The following is a 17,396-nucleotide window of genomic DNA, read 5'->3' as shown; positions in this document are numbered from 1 at the left end:
AGCCAGAACTTCTGCTTGGGATAGAAACTATTTGAGTAACTTGGAACTGCGAAGCCGACTCACTTCTCTGTGCTGCCTTTGGATGGCCCGACATTGTGCTGAGTCAGCAGTGTGCTCCACAGCTCACGGTGTTCCTTGGCTGTGCCTCTGCAGGAGCACGCCTTTCCGCTACAGCCCTTCCATCCTTTCTTTCCAGTTTACTCACGGATCACGTTTCCCTGTTAACTTTCATTCTGATTTTGTGACTGGCTGCCGTGGCAGTGTCTATTCTTCCTTCCCATGGATTGTGGAGGGCTGATGTGGATTTTATCATGGCAGTGTCTGGTTCTGCTCGAAGGAGCAGAAAGATCTAGTTTCAGCCAGTTGGATTTCCTGAAGCAGCCACCCCCGCAGGGATGGCCACACAGTGCTGCTGTGCTGGGATCTCAACACCTTCAGGCAGGAATCTGTGCAAGGAAACCTTTCTGGTACATATCATGTTTGGGAGTCCTTTAGGGAGAGGCTGTGACCCACAGAATCCCCTGCCTACATGTGTTTTTTCCAAGCAAGCACTCAGACTGCTGCTGTTTCTGCTGGTTTTACAAACTTAGCTCAAAAAAAAAGAAAAACTAAAAAAATACAAGTCAGGAAATGCCCCATTAGTGCACTGGAGAGAGAACCAGGCTGGAAAACTCCAAGATGGACTGTAATAGCACTGACCATGATGTAAAACCTGTATGTTGAGCAGGCCAGATGCCAGGAGCCCCAGGCTCTAATCGCAGTGCTGAGCTTGGCTTTTATTAGCTAAAGAAGGGTGGAAAGAAAAAGGAAAAAAGAGGCCTTGTTTAAGTTTCCTGATGTTTCCCTAGGCATGCTCCTTATATCACATGCTCTAACAATGTAAGAATTGCTGTTTCTAAGGTCTTTCAGGAGAAACATGTTCTCCAGCCTGTGACAGCCCCAGCCTTTCTGGGTCTCCCTGCCTATCAGCACCAGCACAGCCAGTGTTTGCAGGAGCAGCTGCTGAGCGATGCCCTGAAGCTCTGTCTGCATGGCTGCATCTCTGAGAGTAGCACAGACTGTCTTGCAAGAATGGAAAACTGTGAGAAAGAACATGAAGGTACAGAAAGTCAATGCATCCATCTGAAGGTTATGGAAGTGCAGGTGCCAGTATGCACCTCGGGCCTAAAGCAACATTCAGACTGATACTTAAAGTAGTGCTGCATGTCTTGCTACTTGCCCTTACTCTCATGGGTGTGACAGCTTTTCTGTGCTTGACTCTTTTCCATACCCTTTTTCTGTACAAAATAGAAAAGTGAGAATTGCTTGAATGTTCATGCATTTCACAAAATGGCATGAATTACAGCATGCACATAAAAAGGGGGCTGGCTTCCTTTGTTCCTGCTGTGATTGCAAAAAGGTCTTTTCCTACAGCAAGGCACTTATTACAAGTCTTACAAGAAGCAGCTGAGGGAACTGGGTTTGTTTAGTCTGTAGAAGAGGAGGTGCTGGAGAGGCCTTATCGCTCTCAGCTGCCTCAGAGGAGGTTGTGGTGAGGTGGGGGTTGGCCTCTCCTCCCAGTTAAATGCAACAGGATGAGAGGGAATGGCCTCAAGTTGTGCCAGGAGAGATTCAGGTTGGATATTAGGAAAAACATCTCAGAAGTGGTGAGGCACTGGAGCAGGATGCCTGGGGAGGTGTTGGAGTCACTGTTCACAGAGGTGATTAAGGAAAGAGAAGAAGTGATACTCATGGTACTCAGGGACACAGAGAGTGGGCAATTCTGATGGCAAGTGCACTGCTGGCCTAGATGACCTTTGAAGTCTCTTCCCACTTTAATGATTCTGTGATTATTAGAGGTGTGACTGTCCATTATCCAATTTATCCATTAGTGGATAAAAACAGTTCATAGATCTCTTGGGAACTGATAATAGTAAGACCTTTGGATACAGAAGAAAAGCTGATCTCTAAGAGGACTGAGGAATAGATTCAAAACTGGGATATATTTCTGAAGCCAATTGCTGGGAAGAGAACTGAGAGTTTTGCCCATGGAGTACAGAATTGGAACTTAAGTTATGCACACTGATTCAATAACTGTGCTATTTTTGGCTTGTGAACTGTTCTAAGGGCTGTTTATTTTTAAGGTCATTTTCTGTTTGCATAGCATATACACCCTTCTGGTGGGTGGGAGGCATTATAAAAACAATCACTGCTGCTGAGAATTATGAACTAAACTCGAAGAGGGATAGAAAAAAACAGAACTTGGTGTACTTACTACTTTAAAAAACATCTGTTTAGGTCAGAAGGTTTGTTGACCCACTCCAAGCTGTGGCCACACCGGAAAAATCCCATTCCAATTAATATGGACTACCACAGGGAATTGCAAAAGACTTGGGAAAACTCGGACAGATGACAAAAGGGTATAAACAGAAAGGAAGAATCAGGTTTGACAGTACTCACCTTCTCACTCACAATACTCACTCAGAAATACTCACCTTCTGGTAGTAAATACAAGACCAGAACGTTCATCTCATGGCTGGAGTGTTGCTGGATTTCAGGCTGGTTGGCCATGCCTGAATCACAGCATCTGTCTCAATTATTTAAGGCTTGTGTAAAACAACAACACACTTCACTGACATATTTTTCTGGCTTCTTCCTAGTGGCCATATCTTTATTCCCACACAGTCAAGTAATACAAATTGATTGGACAGTGGCAGTTTACAAAAGAAAGAAAGAATGATTATTCTGAGCTTAAATTTAAGAAAAATCTAAATCTGACCACATGGTATCCAATGCCATAATTAGACCAGAAACTGGTAAGGAAATGCTTTATAATGATGAGGGTGTATTCTCAGCCACATTCCTTTCCCAGGAAATAAAATACACCATACAAAAATATACTAAAATTATTAACTGAGTTTGTGGAAACGTCTGCTGCAATATAATTGCTGTTGTCTAATTTCCAGCATATTTACTCCAGCGCTACATTATGATAGAAATAAACTGTTTGTTCTAATATTTGAACTTATTTTGAATTTTAAAGTTCATCTCAAATTAATTTCATTGGGCTCCAATCCTGAAGATGCATTAAGGACCTTAATTTTGAACTTGTGCGACTGATAGAAGTGAGCGAGCACAAGAGTGTTCAATTCCTTGAGGTCTTTTTCAGGAAGGGAGTGAGAATCAAAATGCTGAACCTCTGTGATTTTAAGAATTCTAGAAAAATACCCCAAATAAAGACTTGCTAAAAGTCTTCCAAGGGCGACTCTTTTACCTGATAGGCTTGAGGTCATCATCTCTCTAGCAACCTGGTGAAAATGCCTGGTTTTGAGATCTGGGGCTCTGCGCATCAGTTGAGTCAATTGCAGTAAACCTTTTCCTTCTCTCCTTTGTATAAATGTACCTGTCCCTCTTCCCATCCACCCCCACTACCTTGCTGATATCACAGATATCTGATATGATGATTTCTTTCCATATGAGAGCCCCAGCCCTTTGATAAGCCTCATATGCATTCACAGTGCCATTCCCTTAGTGTTTCCAAAGTTCAGAATTCCTGGTGTAGAAGTCAAAGTCCGTACCTATCTCACCACACACCGAGGAGAGGCAGGTTTGCACAGCTGCAACGACAATCTCTGAAGTAGATGTAACACTTGTGAAAAGAGCCACAGCCCTAGAAGTTCTCTGTTCTCTGCACAGAGAATGCCTCATGGGAAGCAAAAGCAACAGTTTTCTGCAGTGCCCCATCTGAAAGCCCTGTCACCTCTGAAGGAGGAATTCAGCACGAGCAGACAAACATATTTCAGCCAAAGATTGCCAGCTCCTTTTTCTCCCAAGAGTATTACTGCTCCTTTTTTGCAGGCAGGAAGACTAAGGCACGGAAAGGTGAACTCACTTGGATCAAGACTGATCTCTAGTCCGTGCTTTTCTCTAAGCTGTGACTCTCTGCTTGCATATATGAGACATTCTCAGAATGACTCACAGTAGTCCCTGACCTTTGCCTTCCTCACAGACAGCACAAACAGGGGCCAATATCCACCTTCCCAGGCATGGCCTCCACAGGACACACTAAGAAGGACACGCATTGGAGGCCAGAAGTTGGCTACCCAATATTTAAACACCACTGGTTCTCAAGGAGGTCAGCTATGGAAAGATGACCAAGATACTTCCGAGTTATAAAACTCTGTGTCTGCTGGCCACTGGTCAACTTTGTAATCATCAGACTTGTCACTGTCATCACCACTGGAGGGTTCGTAGCCCGGGATGGTGGCACGGTACTGCTCCGGCTGCTGACAATCAGCCTCCTCTTCCTTCTTCTGTTCCGCCAGCAGCTGCCTGTAGCACAGGTTGCAGACCCTCAGGGGCTTGGGGGACAGCCTGGGCATCAAAAACCTCTGCCTGGAGCAGTCTCCGCACACCACAAAGCCACACTTGCGGCAGTGGTGCCTTCGAGTGAGCGTGGAGAACTTGGTCTGCGTGCAGCGCATGCAGATGTCTGTCGCCTTGTCAGGGATCCAGGGGGCCGCATGCTCTGTGGAGGGCTGCCTGCCTGTCTTTGTCAGCAGGTGCCTGATGCACTCCTCCAGATGGCTGATCCACTCCTTCCGCTCCGTCAGGGAGGCCGCAGAAACCACAAAGGATTTCTTCGAGGTTTTGATCATCCAGCGGTTCTTCATCTGCAAGGTGTCCGGCAGCGTCTCCAAAGTGACATCTTCAAGGGGAATGATGTGCTGGGAATTGTACTTCCTTTTGTTAATCACTATGCTCCCGTACACGAGGATGTCGTTGAACAGGAAGAATATGCGAGGCTTTGGTTTCTTGCGGCATTCTTTGGTTAAAATCCCTTCTCCCAAAAGGACTCTTCCTGGCACAGCTAAGGGTTGTCCAGAAGCCCCAAAGCAGTGTTCCACAGCAGCAATGCGCTGGCTGTTGATCTCAGTGTTTGCGAGGTGGTCCACCATCTCCAGCTCACCCTGAAGAGAAGAAAATAAAGAAGTGGTGAAGCTGCACTTACAGCAGACTGCCAGGACAAGGCTGATCAGCAAGCCTGCGTGCAAGTCAGAAGCTTCTCATGTCAGTGGAGGTTAAGAATAATCTCTTTTACACTCTTCACATTAGTTTATGACCTTTTAGAATTGTTTTTTCAAAGTTTCTGACCCCACTTTGCAACAACCTGATCCATATTGGGGTGTTTCCATCCACAGCAATGGAAGCTCTAATACAGAGCCCTCTTTTCCATCACAACAATGTTTTTTACCAGTATAACTGCATTCCCATACTAAAGAAAGCAGACTGGCCTGAAATACTTGACACATATGGGGAGTTCTTGCACTCTGACAGCTGGTGGGGACCAGGGCCAGGCCCTTCTGTCCCTGCCAGCAATGAGCACAGCTGCACAGGCGCCGTGCTAGTGCTGTGAGCTGGCTGAGGATGGGCTGGATGCAGCACAGGGAGAACATCCGTGGTCTCTGGAGCCATTCTCCCATTTCTGCCTGCACGCTTGTTTTCCTGAGGACTGGCTGCAGATACAGACCGCCCAGAAAGCTGTTTTGGGTCAGAGCTGAGGCAGACTTTTGGAACCAGAGTGCTCTACTGTTTGTTCCCACTGATCCTCCCTGGATGATGAAATGAAGAAATAAGGAAGGAGAAGAAAAAAAGAAAAAGCACAAAAAGGCAGCAGCTACACGAGTAAAAACCCACCCAGCTCCTTCCTCCATTGCCCCAGCTGTGCTTCAGCTGCCTGTGCTTCCAGTTATAATAAACATCACTCTGAAAATAGCCTGATGTCTGCTGAAAGGGAAGCAGAGCACAGCACGCTCATCTTTCCCTGCACCCTTGTTCTCACACAGCCCAGGTGCTTGTGGTTTCTTAAAACATGCATGAAGGTAGCTCTGAAGCAAAAGCTGATGTGCTATTCGCAGTTTGCGGCGAGGAAAGTGCTTTATGTTGTACACTCAGTTTTTCAGTGCACCTAATTCCTTCTGTGTTTAATGGTACACCAAGACTATTCAGGCCTAACAATCCACGAGAAAGTGAGTCATTTCCTCTTACAGCGAGGTAGTTCAGCAATCACGAGGTAGCCCACAGATCACAGGGATCTGTGTAGCCCTAGTTTCTATGAGCACTTCAGAGCATAACCCATATAGAACCTCCGTCCACATTTTTCTCATCTTATACAGAGTCCCTACAGCCAGAGTGTTAGAATGTGGGGGAAAGGGAAGGCAAAGAAAACAACACGCTGAGCTCTGAGTGTTTGAGATGATGATTTACATTCTTGCCTTGCCCTTCACTCCAGATACCCTTCAGAATGCTGGAAGGGAAACCACAGAGTAGCTGTTTGAGGTCGCTGCGCACTGTTTACATCTTGCCTAAGCTATTTAACAGACTGCTCAATTCTTCCTAGCCCCCAGATTTATTTCTATAGAGCAGGCCAGCAGTCACTGTACAAAGTAATGGCGCTGGTTCAGCCCCACCAGGGAACCGAAGGAAATGACTCTGCATTAGCAGCTGTTTGTAAGTAGTGCTGGGTGGCCAGTGCTTCTGAAAAGCTGCAGGTATTGGGATTTTATTGATGTACAAAGGCAGCACCTTCTGCAGCACGGGGTTTGTGCGACAACCTTCCCAAGACTGGCCTTGCAGGAGCTGCTGGGATCTTGGATGTGCCCATAGCAGGTGAACCCAAACTGACATCACTAAGAGAGGACAACCCTGGGTGAATCTTCTCCCTGAATTAAAGGCAGGATGTGCCAAGGCCTCCCAGTTCCTCCTGTAAGGATGTGAATCTTCAGGTCCTGAAGTCCAGATGTGATGGAGGTGGATGGTGTGAAACATCCACTTGCGTGTGCCCTCCAGTGTGATGTGCAATTTAAAGCTAACCGTAAGGTAAATAGTTACAGCAATACAGAAGCGGTATAAGAAAATACCTTCAGAGGAAGTCAAGGAAATGAGCAGCTACGGAGGAGGAAAATGTGAAGGAAACAAAAAAGGGGCTCCTGTTAAGTGTCCCTTCTACCCAGAGAGTGTCTTCTTCCCTCTGAGTTGTTACACACTTTAAAACCACGAGTTAACTGAAGGAAAGCTAAATCCTTCCTGGGAAGATCTCCCTGCCACAACTCGAAGCTGTTGCTCTAGGCCCGGATATTTCCCTAAGGAGTTCCTCACAGAGAAGCAAAACAAAAGCTTTTTTCTTCCATTTCTATCCCTTCAGGCATAACAACATTCCAGTAAATAACTGGGGAAAAAAAAAAAACACCAAACAAACAAAAAACAGGAGCGGGACTCACTCACATTGCTTAACTCCAGGCTTGTACAATTGATTCGGTACCACTCCACGCTATTGAGCTGCAGGGAGGCAGCCAGCTCTAAGGGCTCAGCCCAGCTCTGCCGGCACACAACGCTCCGCACCTCGCCTCGCTCCGGGCCGCTCCCTGCTGGTTATGGCAGCCCCCGGGACACAGGGCAGGCACAGGGCAGACCCAGGGCAGACACGGGCTCCTCTCCTCGCCCATCGCTGAGTGCCGGGGCGGACACTCGGAGCAACCAACACGGCTCCGTTCCTCTTTGTGCCCGGCTGCAGCTCACCCGGACGGCCGCGTACTAGAGAGTGCGGTGCAGACCCAGCTGGCCGGGCTGCACGAGCACCAAAGGCTGCACAACAAGCTCCATCCTCGTGCTTTCGGCTACGGGCTCACTGTCGGGAAGCGGAGCGCTTCCAACACAAGCCAGACCGCTGAACCCCCCCCAGCCCCATGCGTGGCTGCGTTCTTTCCCTCTTTCTTTCTCCCCCCCCGTCTCCTTCGCAGGTAGAACCGCCGTCTCTCGGAGCGGAGCCCCCCATTGCACGATCCCGTCTCTCACCTGCCGCTCCGTCCCGTTGTCCCGCCGCCCTCGTGCCCCGCAGCTCCGCTCAGCAGCCGCCCCGCCCGGCCCCGCATCCCCACTGCCCGCCCCGCCCAGCCGAGTCCTCCAGCCAATGTGCGCTGTGCGCTGGGAGGGGGATCGGCCTCGTGAGGGGGGCCGGAGTGTGAGGAAGGTGATCGCTCCCTGTCGTAGCTCTTCTGTTTTTAATGGGCACTGATGGACTGATTGGGAACTTACTCCCAGGAGGGGAGTAAACTCTTGGAAAGGGCTGACAATAGCAGGACACGGGGAAATGGTTTTAAGTTAAAAGAGGGAAGATTTAGGTTGGATGTTAGGGCGAAGTTCTTCACTAGGAGAGTGGTTTGGCCCTGGAACAGGCTGCACAGGGAGGTTGTGGATGCCCCGTCCTTGGAGGTGTTCAAGGCCAGGTTGGACGGGGCCCTGGGCAACCTGATCTAGTAAAGGTGTATGTTTGGTGGCCCTGCCAGGCAGGGGGTTGGAACTACATGATCCTTGAGGTCCCTTCCAACCCGGGTCATTCTGTGATTCTGTGTGACCTGTCCAACTATTAGAAATGTTTTCTTTCCCGAAACTCATTTCCTCGGGCAGTGATGCGTTCTGCACGGCCGATCTCCTCGGGCTGATGCTGTGGCCTTGGGCTGCAGGTGCTGAGGGATGGCGGGGGGTCTCACAGCCTGTGGGCTGAGGGGCAGAGCAGTTGCAGCCCTAATTAGCAGCTTTTGCTGTCCTTGCCTCGAGCCGGTGCCAGTACCTGATCCATTGCCTCCGCCATTTGCCCTGAAGCCACTTGTTTAGTGGTAGCAGAACTACCTTGCCCAACTGGAGTGCAATAATCTCAGAGCAAGTAAAGGGAACCACAGCTGCTGGGCTGAGGCTGCCAGAGGTGAGTTCTGCAGGGAGGAAAAAGCCTCTTTGTCACCTTAGAGCAGCAGTTACCTCTGTGCCGTGCTGTGTGCGAGGTGTGCACGGATCTGGCTGCAGGTGGAATCAGCCCAGCGGTCTGTGGTTATACATCAGTGACTCTATGCTGTGCTGTGCATGAAACACAAAACCACTATTCCATGCAGATTCTGAACTATCCAGTTTGCACCACCTTCTGTCTGCTGTGCCTTGTCCTTACCTGCTCACATCTCCAGCTGTGTTTCTCTGGGTGTGCACACGTGGTGCTGTACACACAGCCTTTAGGAAGAGCTGGCATGCTGAACCACCCAAACTGACCAAGGAGGTCAATGGCACAGGCCAAATGTAAATACTGTGTATAAATACATCATAATGAATTGCTCTTCAGTAGGTTGTAGGAAAAAGAAAGGCATCCGTGGTTGTCAGTGTGATGAGAAGTGTTTCAAAGCCTTGTTGTCTACGCTGATGTTTGTATTGAGCTCTGGCAATCATCTGCACATCTCAGTGCTGTGAAGGCATCAGGTATTTTCCTTACTCCTTATCACAGCACAGATCAGCATCCCATCCCTGCCTGCCCCTTGTCACCTCTGGCTGCTCCCATGTGGGCTGTTGGGTTTACAGCAGTGAGAGCGCTTTGTAGCTGGTAAGTGAGTGTGACAAGCAAGGAAGCAAGGGGTTGTATTGTTTCAGTTGAGAAGTTTTTGGGGGGTTCCATCACTAACAGTGCTTTCTTTCTCTCTTAACAGGTTGTGTGCTGGTCTGGACATTGTGAATCTCCAGGTTTCACAGAGGAGCTGCCCAGAAGGGAACTCACAGTGAGGAGATTGCTCTGTGCTGTGGAGCTGTGGGGGTGAGTACCAGCAATGAGTGAGCAGTAAGCTGGGCCTGCTGCCCTGTCACTGTTTGTGAGTGGTGTTCACCCAGCGATTGGAGCAGGTCCTGATTCAAGTATGAAAGAGGAGGGTTAAAAAGAGGTGAGGCAAGAGTGTGAAATGCCAGAACCATGAAACAGTGTGTGTGTTTGGTGCAGAGAGAGGTGTGATGTTGGAGAAGAAACACATGAAATTAAGGAAGAAAAGGCAGATGCCTAAAGCAGCATTTTGCAGCCCGCTCTGAGTGAGTAGTGCATTTCTGAGTTTGACTGTCCTTCCCAAGTAACAGAATTCTGAGCACGTTGTTCATCTAAACTCTTTTCCTGGTATTTGTGTTCTGTTTGAACAGTGATCTCATATTCACTGTGTGCTTTTATTGCACAAGATAAACCATGGTGAACAATTAGGTATTTCAAACACTTAACTCACATAGATAAGGCATTTCAAACATTAAAACGGGGAAAAAGCAGAGGGAACAGGGTTGTGATAACCATCAGTTAATTTAAAAAGATGTAAATGTGTTCACCTATGATTGACTGATAAGTCAGACACACACAGTTTCATTCAGAAACCCCGCTTTGTGAGTACGTATAGCTTCTACTTAAGTGATGAACATGCTTTGGTCTCTTTCCCTTGGAAAGTTCCTTTGGAACTGCCATCCAGGCTGAGTGTGTGTGTTGCTCTGAAGGGAAAAATCATCTCATTGTGAGGGATCCGTGCCCTGCCCCACATCAATGCCATTAGTGCAGGAAAGGAGCTGTCGTGGCTGCCTGGGGCATCTGGGGAAGTTCTGTGCACTGAGCGCTTATTGCTAAGAGATCTGTGAAAGAAGAAGGGAAAAGACATAAGGAAAGAGTAAGGAAATATAATATCCTTTTGTGTTCTTCAAATAAAAGGGAGGACCAGGAATGCAGTGTGTTTTCCAAGGTGTTCTGCTGATATGGTGGAAAGTGTGTGCTTCAGCTTGGCTGGGATCTCCACCCATTGGCACATTGGGTCTTTAAGTGGAAAGGTGCTGAGCTGAAGGAGGAGCTGCAGGGATTTCTAATGAGGTGGAAGGCTTAGCTGCTCTTAGGTAGTGTGCGGGGTGTGAGATGTGACCCTGGCCAGAATGCGGAGGATGAGTGAGAAGGATCTCACCATACATGTGAAAGTTATTGCCCACTTGAGAAACTAGAGGGATTTTAAGTGATGGGGATGCGCAAGAGTTATTTGTATGCATGAGCTTCCATCCTGCCTTTTTGGAAGCAGGTACCTGCAAGAGTTAATGTTTCCTGAGATGTCTCCAGCCTCAGTCCTGAAGAGCAGCTGAGGGGAGGCATGGGAAGGCAATGCAGCTTGGCTCTGTACTGTTTGAGCTGTCTGAATTCATTAGCTTCGGAGCCCCCCTGGTGCTTCATCCTGCATAGCTCCTCCTGCACCCAACCTGGGAAACTCTCTTACCACTACTGCATGCGTTAGCCTTCATTAATACAATTAGCATAATATCAATTAGGATTCATTATTCCCTACAAAAAGATAAAGCCAGTAATGCGTATCTCAGAATCACATTCCTTAGCGCCTTGTCTTGGGATTGCTTTATTTTGGAGTTGTTTGCCTCTTTATATCCTTCCATCTCCGAGAAAAAAAATGAAAGTCACTTAATTGTAAAACTGTTTGGGTCAGAAATGCATGGAGATGATTCTTCATGCACACTAAAGAGGTGAATTGATCTATGGGACCCACGCGGCTCAGACACCACTCAACAGTCGGAACTGCCAACTTCATCTTCTTCAAGCACAAAAACTACTTAGTTTCCCCACGTTGAAGACTTATTATAATAGCAATAAGACAACTCTAGGGAGAACCATCTAATATTAACTCCGGGGAGTAATCATCTAATCACAATCTGGGGGTGATTTGAAGCACTCATCTGGACCAAATGCCTCACAACACCCCGGGAGTGGTTTTATTGCATGATAGCAGTACCCCATTGAGCCTTATTGCTTAATTAAAAACAAATTCCCAAGTAATTTTTTTGCCTTTCCATAAAAACACAGTAGTACATAGCATGTATAAAACATCCATTAAATGATGGTAGATGCAAATTTACATTGTGAGATACAGTGCTTTTCTTTACCACTTGGGGTTGAAGTTAAATGTAAAACCATTTCCTATAATCTGCTCACTGCTGCGTTTAGAGCGGAATAAATACGGAAAGAGAGGTTCATTGTAGGATGCCTTGTTTTTATTAAGTGATGTGTTTGGTCTCCTTACAAAGCACTTTGGTTTCCCGTCCATCTTACAAACGCAGCAGTCTACCAGCAGCATGGCCTTTGCTGCCTCCTCCTGCAGGCTGCAGTCCTCTTCCAGCACGCATCTTCAGTAGGAAACCCAGCTTCTCTTTGGGGTTTCTGTTCTGAGCAGAGAGAGCAGGAGCAGTGCACATGACATTTGGAATGTATCCAGTGTTCAGTACAGATGCTGCCCCGATGTCCTTTTGTAGACTAACACCAGTTAAGTCTAGTAGACATGTGCTAGAGCCACTAGCTAGGGCTCCCCCTTCCATGGTTTTACTGGACCTGCTGCTCCAGCTGTGGCTGCTCTGCAGGAGGTCCAGGTGGGCAGGTGGGAGGGCAGGCGAGTCCTTTTTGTGCTGCTTTGGGATCTCGACCCACAGCTTTCTTTAAAAAATGTACAAAGTGTTTTCATTGCCCCATTGCGATCTCCAGATGTCACGTTCCCTAAGGATTTCAAGAGTTGTCCATGTATTACAGGCAGGAGCAGTAAATCCAAGGTTTTGCGTGATGGTGTGAATGCCAGAGATGTGTCAGTATGACTTTTTCTTCATTAAAAAGCACCCAGTGCCTTTAATTGGTGATAATAAGGTATGCCTGCGAGTACACTTGTTATGAACAAGAGCTGAGTATCAGTGGTAACTATTAGTCTAGTTGTCCTTGTGCCAAAGCCTTTCTGTGGCACCACAAACTCTGGCTGGAGGCTGATACTTAGATCAGTCTCACCTGCTCTGGGCTCTGCTTGTTTCCTGGGCTGGTGGGAGCTGGAGCTGTGTGCAGTGTGCAAATCCTGCTGACTGTAGTTTGCAGCGTTCAGAGCCTATGCTACAGATTTGCTTTGTCCTGTATTTAGGTTTTATAGAAAATAAGTATCTTTATCAGTTGGTGAATGCACTGCTAGAACGTCCAGTTACAGAGATGTTAAGTGTTGTGGTGGAGGATTTATTTAAAGAGGTGGTAGCATTGTAGTGGTGAAAAGAATGAAAGTAAAGCTTGTTATTGCTTCTGCTGCCTGAAGTCAGAGAGGACAGTGTAACAAAGTCTGTGTCTTAATCTGGTCTGTAGGAACGTGTGACGGTGATGGGTCCGGAAGGGACGTGAAGGGGCCTGACAGTGTTGGCAGGCGGTTTTTCAGAGGGATATATATATATATATATATATATATATATATATATATATATACACACACACACATATATATATATATAAAGGGATAAATATCCTTTAAAACTGTGAGCATCGGGCTCCATCTGCTGGTAACAGCAAAGTACGTCGTTCTGGGCCTAGAAAGGGGTGAGGTTTGTGTTTGTAATAGCTGTAACAAAACACAACAAGAACGGTCATATCAACAAATTAAATGCCTGTGCCTCAGAACCATACACCCATCCTGCACTTTTCTTCCAGCCTCATCCCATTTCATTTCATTGGTGGCTCCAAGCTTTGATGCCTGAGGGTCATTCTAAAGTTACCATTGGTGCAGTACCTTTTGCTGAAACTAGCAGTAAGCAAACACTACAAGGCTCTTTTACTAGGAAGTACAAAGCAACAAATTCTGCCTGGAGTATGTTTGATAAATCAGATCTTTTGTAGACATTTGGAGATTGTGTTTGCAAATCCCCAGCCAGCTCGTTTTGTAGTCATTGCTACCATCATTCAGGTTAATGCTGCCACTTTTTACTTGCTAAAACACGTGGTCCTTTATGGCTAAAGAGAGTGGAACACAAGTTCTTTTAAAGCCCTTCCTGGAAGTTTGCTGTTTGGAGAAACAAATGTCAGATCACTCACTGTAGCTCAGAGCTGCTGCTTGGAAAATGCAGCTGTGAAAAGAGATTACTTGGGTACTAGGTTAAGAATTAGGCAGCAACAGAGACCTAAAATAGCAAGTGGAACAAGTACCCTTTTAGCTTTTCTTGCAAAGATTCGCCTAAAAAGTACTGAGTTCCAAGCAAGAATACTCATGCCAAGTTTTAGAATCTCATTTGAATTTTTACAGAGGTTATAATTTCTGACATACAACCTTGGAAATGGGGTCTCATAACAGGAATGCTGTATCCCTTGACACCAGAAGCAAGATGCTGTGGTAGGCTGCAATTCTGGACAAGTTTACAGGGCTGGCTTATGTCTGCATAACATCACTCACATGGCACTGAGGTTTTCTTTCCATCTCTCCTTCCTGCTCTCTATTTCCATGCAGAAGAAATGAAAGTTGCCAAGAACCCAGGCTGCAAAAAGATCCCACTTGCCAGTGCTTTTTTTCCTCTCATTATCATACACTTGCAATCAAACTCTAATTTCTGAAATAAAAAACCTGCAGGATTCTTTGCTGGGACTATTAAACCTTCAATCTTCATTATTTAGGATGGCTACTTACCTTTTGCTCAATGAAGTCATAATGCAGCTGCTCCAATAAAAACTATTGGAATGGCTACTGTGGCAGCGAGTAGATTTTCCTTTGTGTAAAATAATGGGCTGTGAGTGAGACATAACTATCATTTACATTAATTAGGCAGCCATATAATGGGGTGTTCAATAGCTATTACATCGTTTAAACTCTTCGGTGAGCACCTCAGCCACCCAAGAACTATCCAGCTGAACATCTCCGAGCCCATAATACTGAAATAATCCTTTGGAGGAAATGCAGCATTGCACAAAAATTCACAAAAAGGAAAAATAAAAAATAAAAATTCATATTTATGGGATTAAGTTTTACAGAAAACGCACAATTCGTTTAATGTCTCCCTACCCAAAAAGCCCCCACAGTGCCATTAGGTGAATCCAGGGCTGCTGTTGTGGGTATGTTAGAAGACAGTCAAGGAGCTTTTATTGAGAGGTCTTCACTGACATCTGGCCCCCTGACACAGGAGCAGCTTTCCTTAACCATCCTGTTGCAGGCCTGGGGCCTGCAGCAGTGTGTATGTATGTCATGGAGCTCATGGTGAGAGCTGAAAGAAACAAGGCTGCATTTATTAATTAATGTGCCAGGAAGAGATTTGTATCGATAGGCCTATACTGCAAATCTTCAGTGTGCCATTCAGCTGCCTGTAGAAGGTGGTAGTTATCAGATCTGCCAGTATCCGAGATGAAAAATAACACATTTTAAATCAGTTCTGTTGGTCAATTTAGTGGAATAGGTCCTAACACAATGAACACTGAGTGGCTTGGTTGGAAACAAATGGCTGTCTGTGCAGCCCAGGTGTCAGAATGGCCTGTAGACAGAGCACTGGGTGCTGCTGGCTCTGCAGCCCAGGTGTAGCTCAGCTGCAGTGAGTGCCTGCTCCCATGCATTCACATTTGTTAATTTAAAGCAGCACTCTGAGGGAGGTTTCTGTCATAGCAAAGCAATACATATTCATCAAACACAGGGAAATGTAGCTCGGAATAGAAATGACAGAATTAACAGAGGGGAAAGATGGATCAAAACTCTGTAAAATTCCATGGAACTGCTCATTGTTGCCATACAATCTGGAATTCTGTTTCTTGGCAAGGTCCGTAAGGCCATAGTTTGGTCACCACTGAGGGATGAAATGATTTGTAAATCCAGTTTTTCTTTCTGTTTAAGAAAACACATGAAGTTGAACATCCATTAACTTAGGTCAGCTATTGCACTTTACTCACCAAGGCTCCCTGTGCTGACCTTCAGAGCCAAGAGGCAATCAGTGCAGCTGGGTAAGGGGAACACTCAGGTGTTTGTCACAGTAGAGAACCGGTTGCCTAGGAGAGCAATTGTTGCGTGCTGGCCTCAGCTGTGCTGTGCAGAAGGCTGGTTACATAGTGCTGGTGGGCACTGGGCACCTCATTCTCTGCTGGGGTGTCGTCTAGAGAAGGTTGCAGGGATGATGGTGCTAAAAAGAAGAGCTGATGTGTCGCTGAAGCCTTATACTCACATCCCAAGGTAAGATCACTGCAGATTTAATGATAAATTAATTATGGATATCTTACTGTGTGGTGAGGGAGCATTACAAAGAGCAGGAGCCGGGGATCAGCCCTCCTGTGGGGTGGGAGATGCTACATTAAGAACAGTAAGGAACTGGAACTTCTTATTAAAAAAACCTACATTTGGATGTTTGGAACACCTCGACGAGGTAAAAATGCCTCTTCAGGTGATTTAGCAACAGCAGTAAAGGTAGTTTGAATGCTTTGGCTGTTCAATCTCTTGTTAGGCTTCATTTGTCATCTGTGCTGCTAGCATCTAAGTACCTCAGAGACCTCTGAACACCTCTCCAGCACTATTCACTGTAAATAATTATTTCCTTACTGTTATTTATTGAAAGGGGCTGCTAAGCAGCGCATCTTCCTGCCACTGAAGTAAAATGTAGAAAAGTGTAAATAGCAATAGCTATGGAAAATGCTGTTGTGCTCATCTGTGTGTCCGTATGGCAGAATATGGTATGTCCTCTGCAGCACAATGAAATGGGATCGTGCCTAATTCCAATTTGTGTGTCATTGCCATTAATGATGCCTAGTTAAGACATCTATTAAAGGTCTTTAATTAACAGGCCTATGCCAATAAAGTTCCATTAGCTTCCCTCTATTAATTTAATATTATAGGCATTTAACAGATGTCTTAATTAGATGTTACACTGATAGCTATAAGCAAAATGAAAATGAAGCCTTTGTCCTGCAGAGAAAGTTTCTACTGTCACTTAAGCTTTCTGCCAATTTGTTGATATTTCCTTGTGGATTCTCAGAGAAATCTAACGGATTTCAAAGAACTTTGGGAGGAATGATGCTTAAAGGGAGATACCTTGATGTAACTACTTCAGAGCTCGACTAAGTGCCTGTTAACTTTAAAGTACTCATGAACAGAAACCAAGTCCTTGTTTAGTGATTGCAAGTAGCTACAAGCTCAAAAAGAATCATGATTTCCCACCTGTGAGGCACTGTCCTGATTGAAGCACCTGTGGTTTAAGACATGTCTTGCTTGTTTAAATATGCATGTGCTCAGTTAGAGGTTTCACCTCCACTTCTTGTGCATTTGCATATTAACCATTACCCCAAACAATGTATTTTTCCATTTGGGTAGGTAGTTCTAGGAAAAAAAAAAAAAAAAAGCATAAACAGTTCCAGACTAAGATAAAGTTACTGACCTTGGTATTTATCAGTCCTTGGAAGTCAGATACTAAAACATTCCCTGGTTTAGTGGAAAACAATCCAGAAAGCATTCTTGATACTCATAGGAGTTCTCATTGACCTGCCAGGACATGATACCTTTTGCAGCATAAATCACCTCTGTTGCTGACTCAGTAAACATGAAAGACATTTTTGCCCAATGCTTTCATTATAAGGTTTTTCCGTCTAGCATGGATACAGCTGAACAGGCAGCAATGATTGATCCAGGAGCAATCACAGAAAAGCAGTTACCAGCTGCAGTCTCCTTACACAGTGGCAGGTGTTACTGCTGCCTTCTGACGAAGCAGGCTCTGTAAGCAAGTTATAAGATAAAACATTCACTGAGCAAATATACAGTCAAAATAGAAACAAGAACCAGGTA

General features: G+C 45.9%; 1 protein-coding gene and 1 long non-coding RNA gene across 7 annotated transcripts in view; one reads left to right on the top strand and one right to left on the bottom strand.

Moving 5' to 3' along the window:
- Positions 1-17,396, top strand: part of LOC107319306 (uncharacterized) — a 47,805-nt gene that overhangs the window by 4,968 nt on the left and 25,441 nt on the right. Inside the window, exon 2 of one of the 5 annotated variants that reach the window (XR_014947519.1) lies at positions 9,504-9,607. This is a non-coding gene — a long non-coding RNA (uncharacterized LOC107319306). Of the gene's footprint in view, positions 1-9,503; positions 9,608-15,352; positions 15,798-17,396 lie in introns of those variants that run through there. The other 4 variants (XR_014947520.1, XR_014947521.1, XR_001557728.3 and 1 more) reach the window with 4 other exon arrangements.
- PLEKHF1 (pleckstrin homology and FYVE domain containing 1) lies at positions 2,618-7,884 on the bottom strand. 2 transcript variants are annotated; one of them, XM_015874011.3, is made up of 2 exons: positions 7,264-7,884; positions 2,618-4,949 (listed from the first exon to the last, which is right to left on the bottom strand). In XM_015874011.3, the coding sequence occupies exon 2, from the start codon at positions 4,935-4,937 to the stop codon at positions 4,116-4,118; it is 822 nt and encodes a 273-aa protein (XP_015729497.2). In that variant the 5' UTR covers positions 4,938-4,949; positions 7,264-7,884; the 3' UTR covers positions 2,618-4,115. The 2 variants fall into 2 exon arrangements, with proteins under 2 accessions (XP_015729497.2, XP_015729495.2); XM_015874009.3 differs by having other exon boundaries at positions 7,834-7,884.

This window comes from Coturnix japonica, chromosome 6, assembly GCF_054131305.1.
Source record: "Coturnix japonica strain WE chromosome 6, WE-NBRP24, whole genome shotgun sequence".
NCBI lineage: Eukaryota > Metazoa > Chordata > Aves > Galliformes > Phasianidae > Coturnix > Coturnix japonica.
This window is presented reverse-complemented; position numbering and strand designations above follow the sequence as displayed.

Coding starts and splice junctions, on each gene's coding strand:
- PLEKHF1 (XM_015874011.3), bottom strand. CDS start 4,937: ATGGTGGACCACCTCGCAAACACTGAGATCAACAGCCAGCGCATTGCT.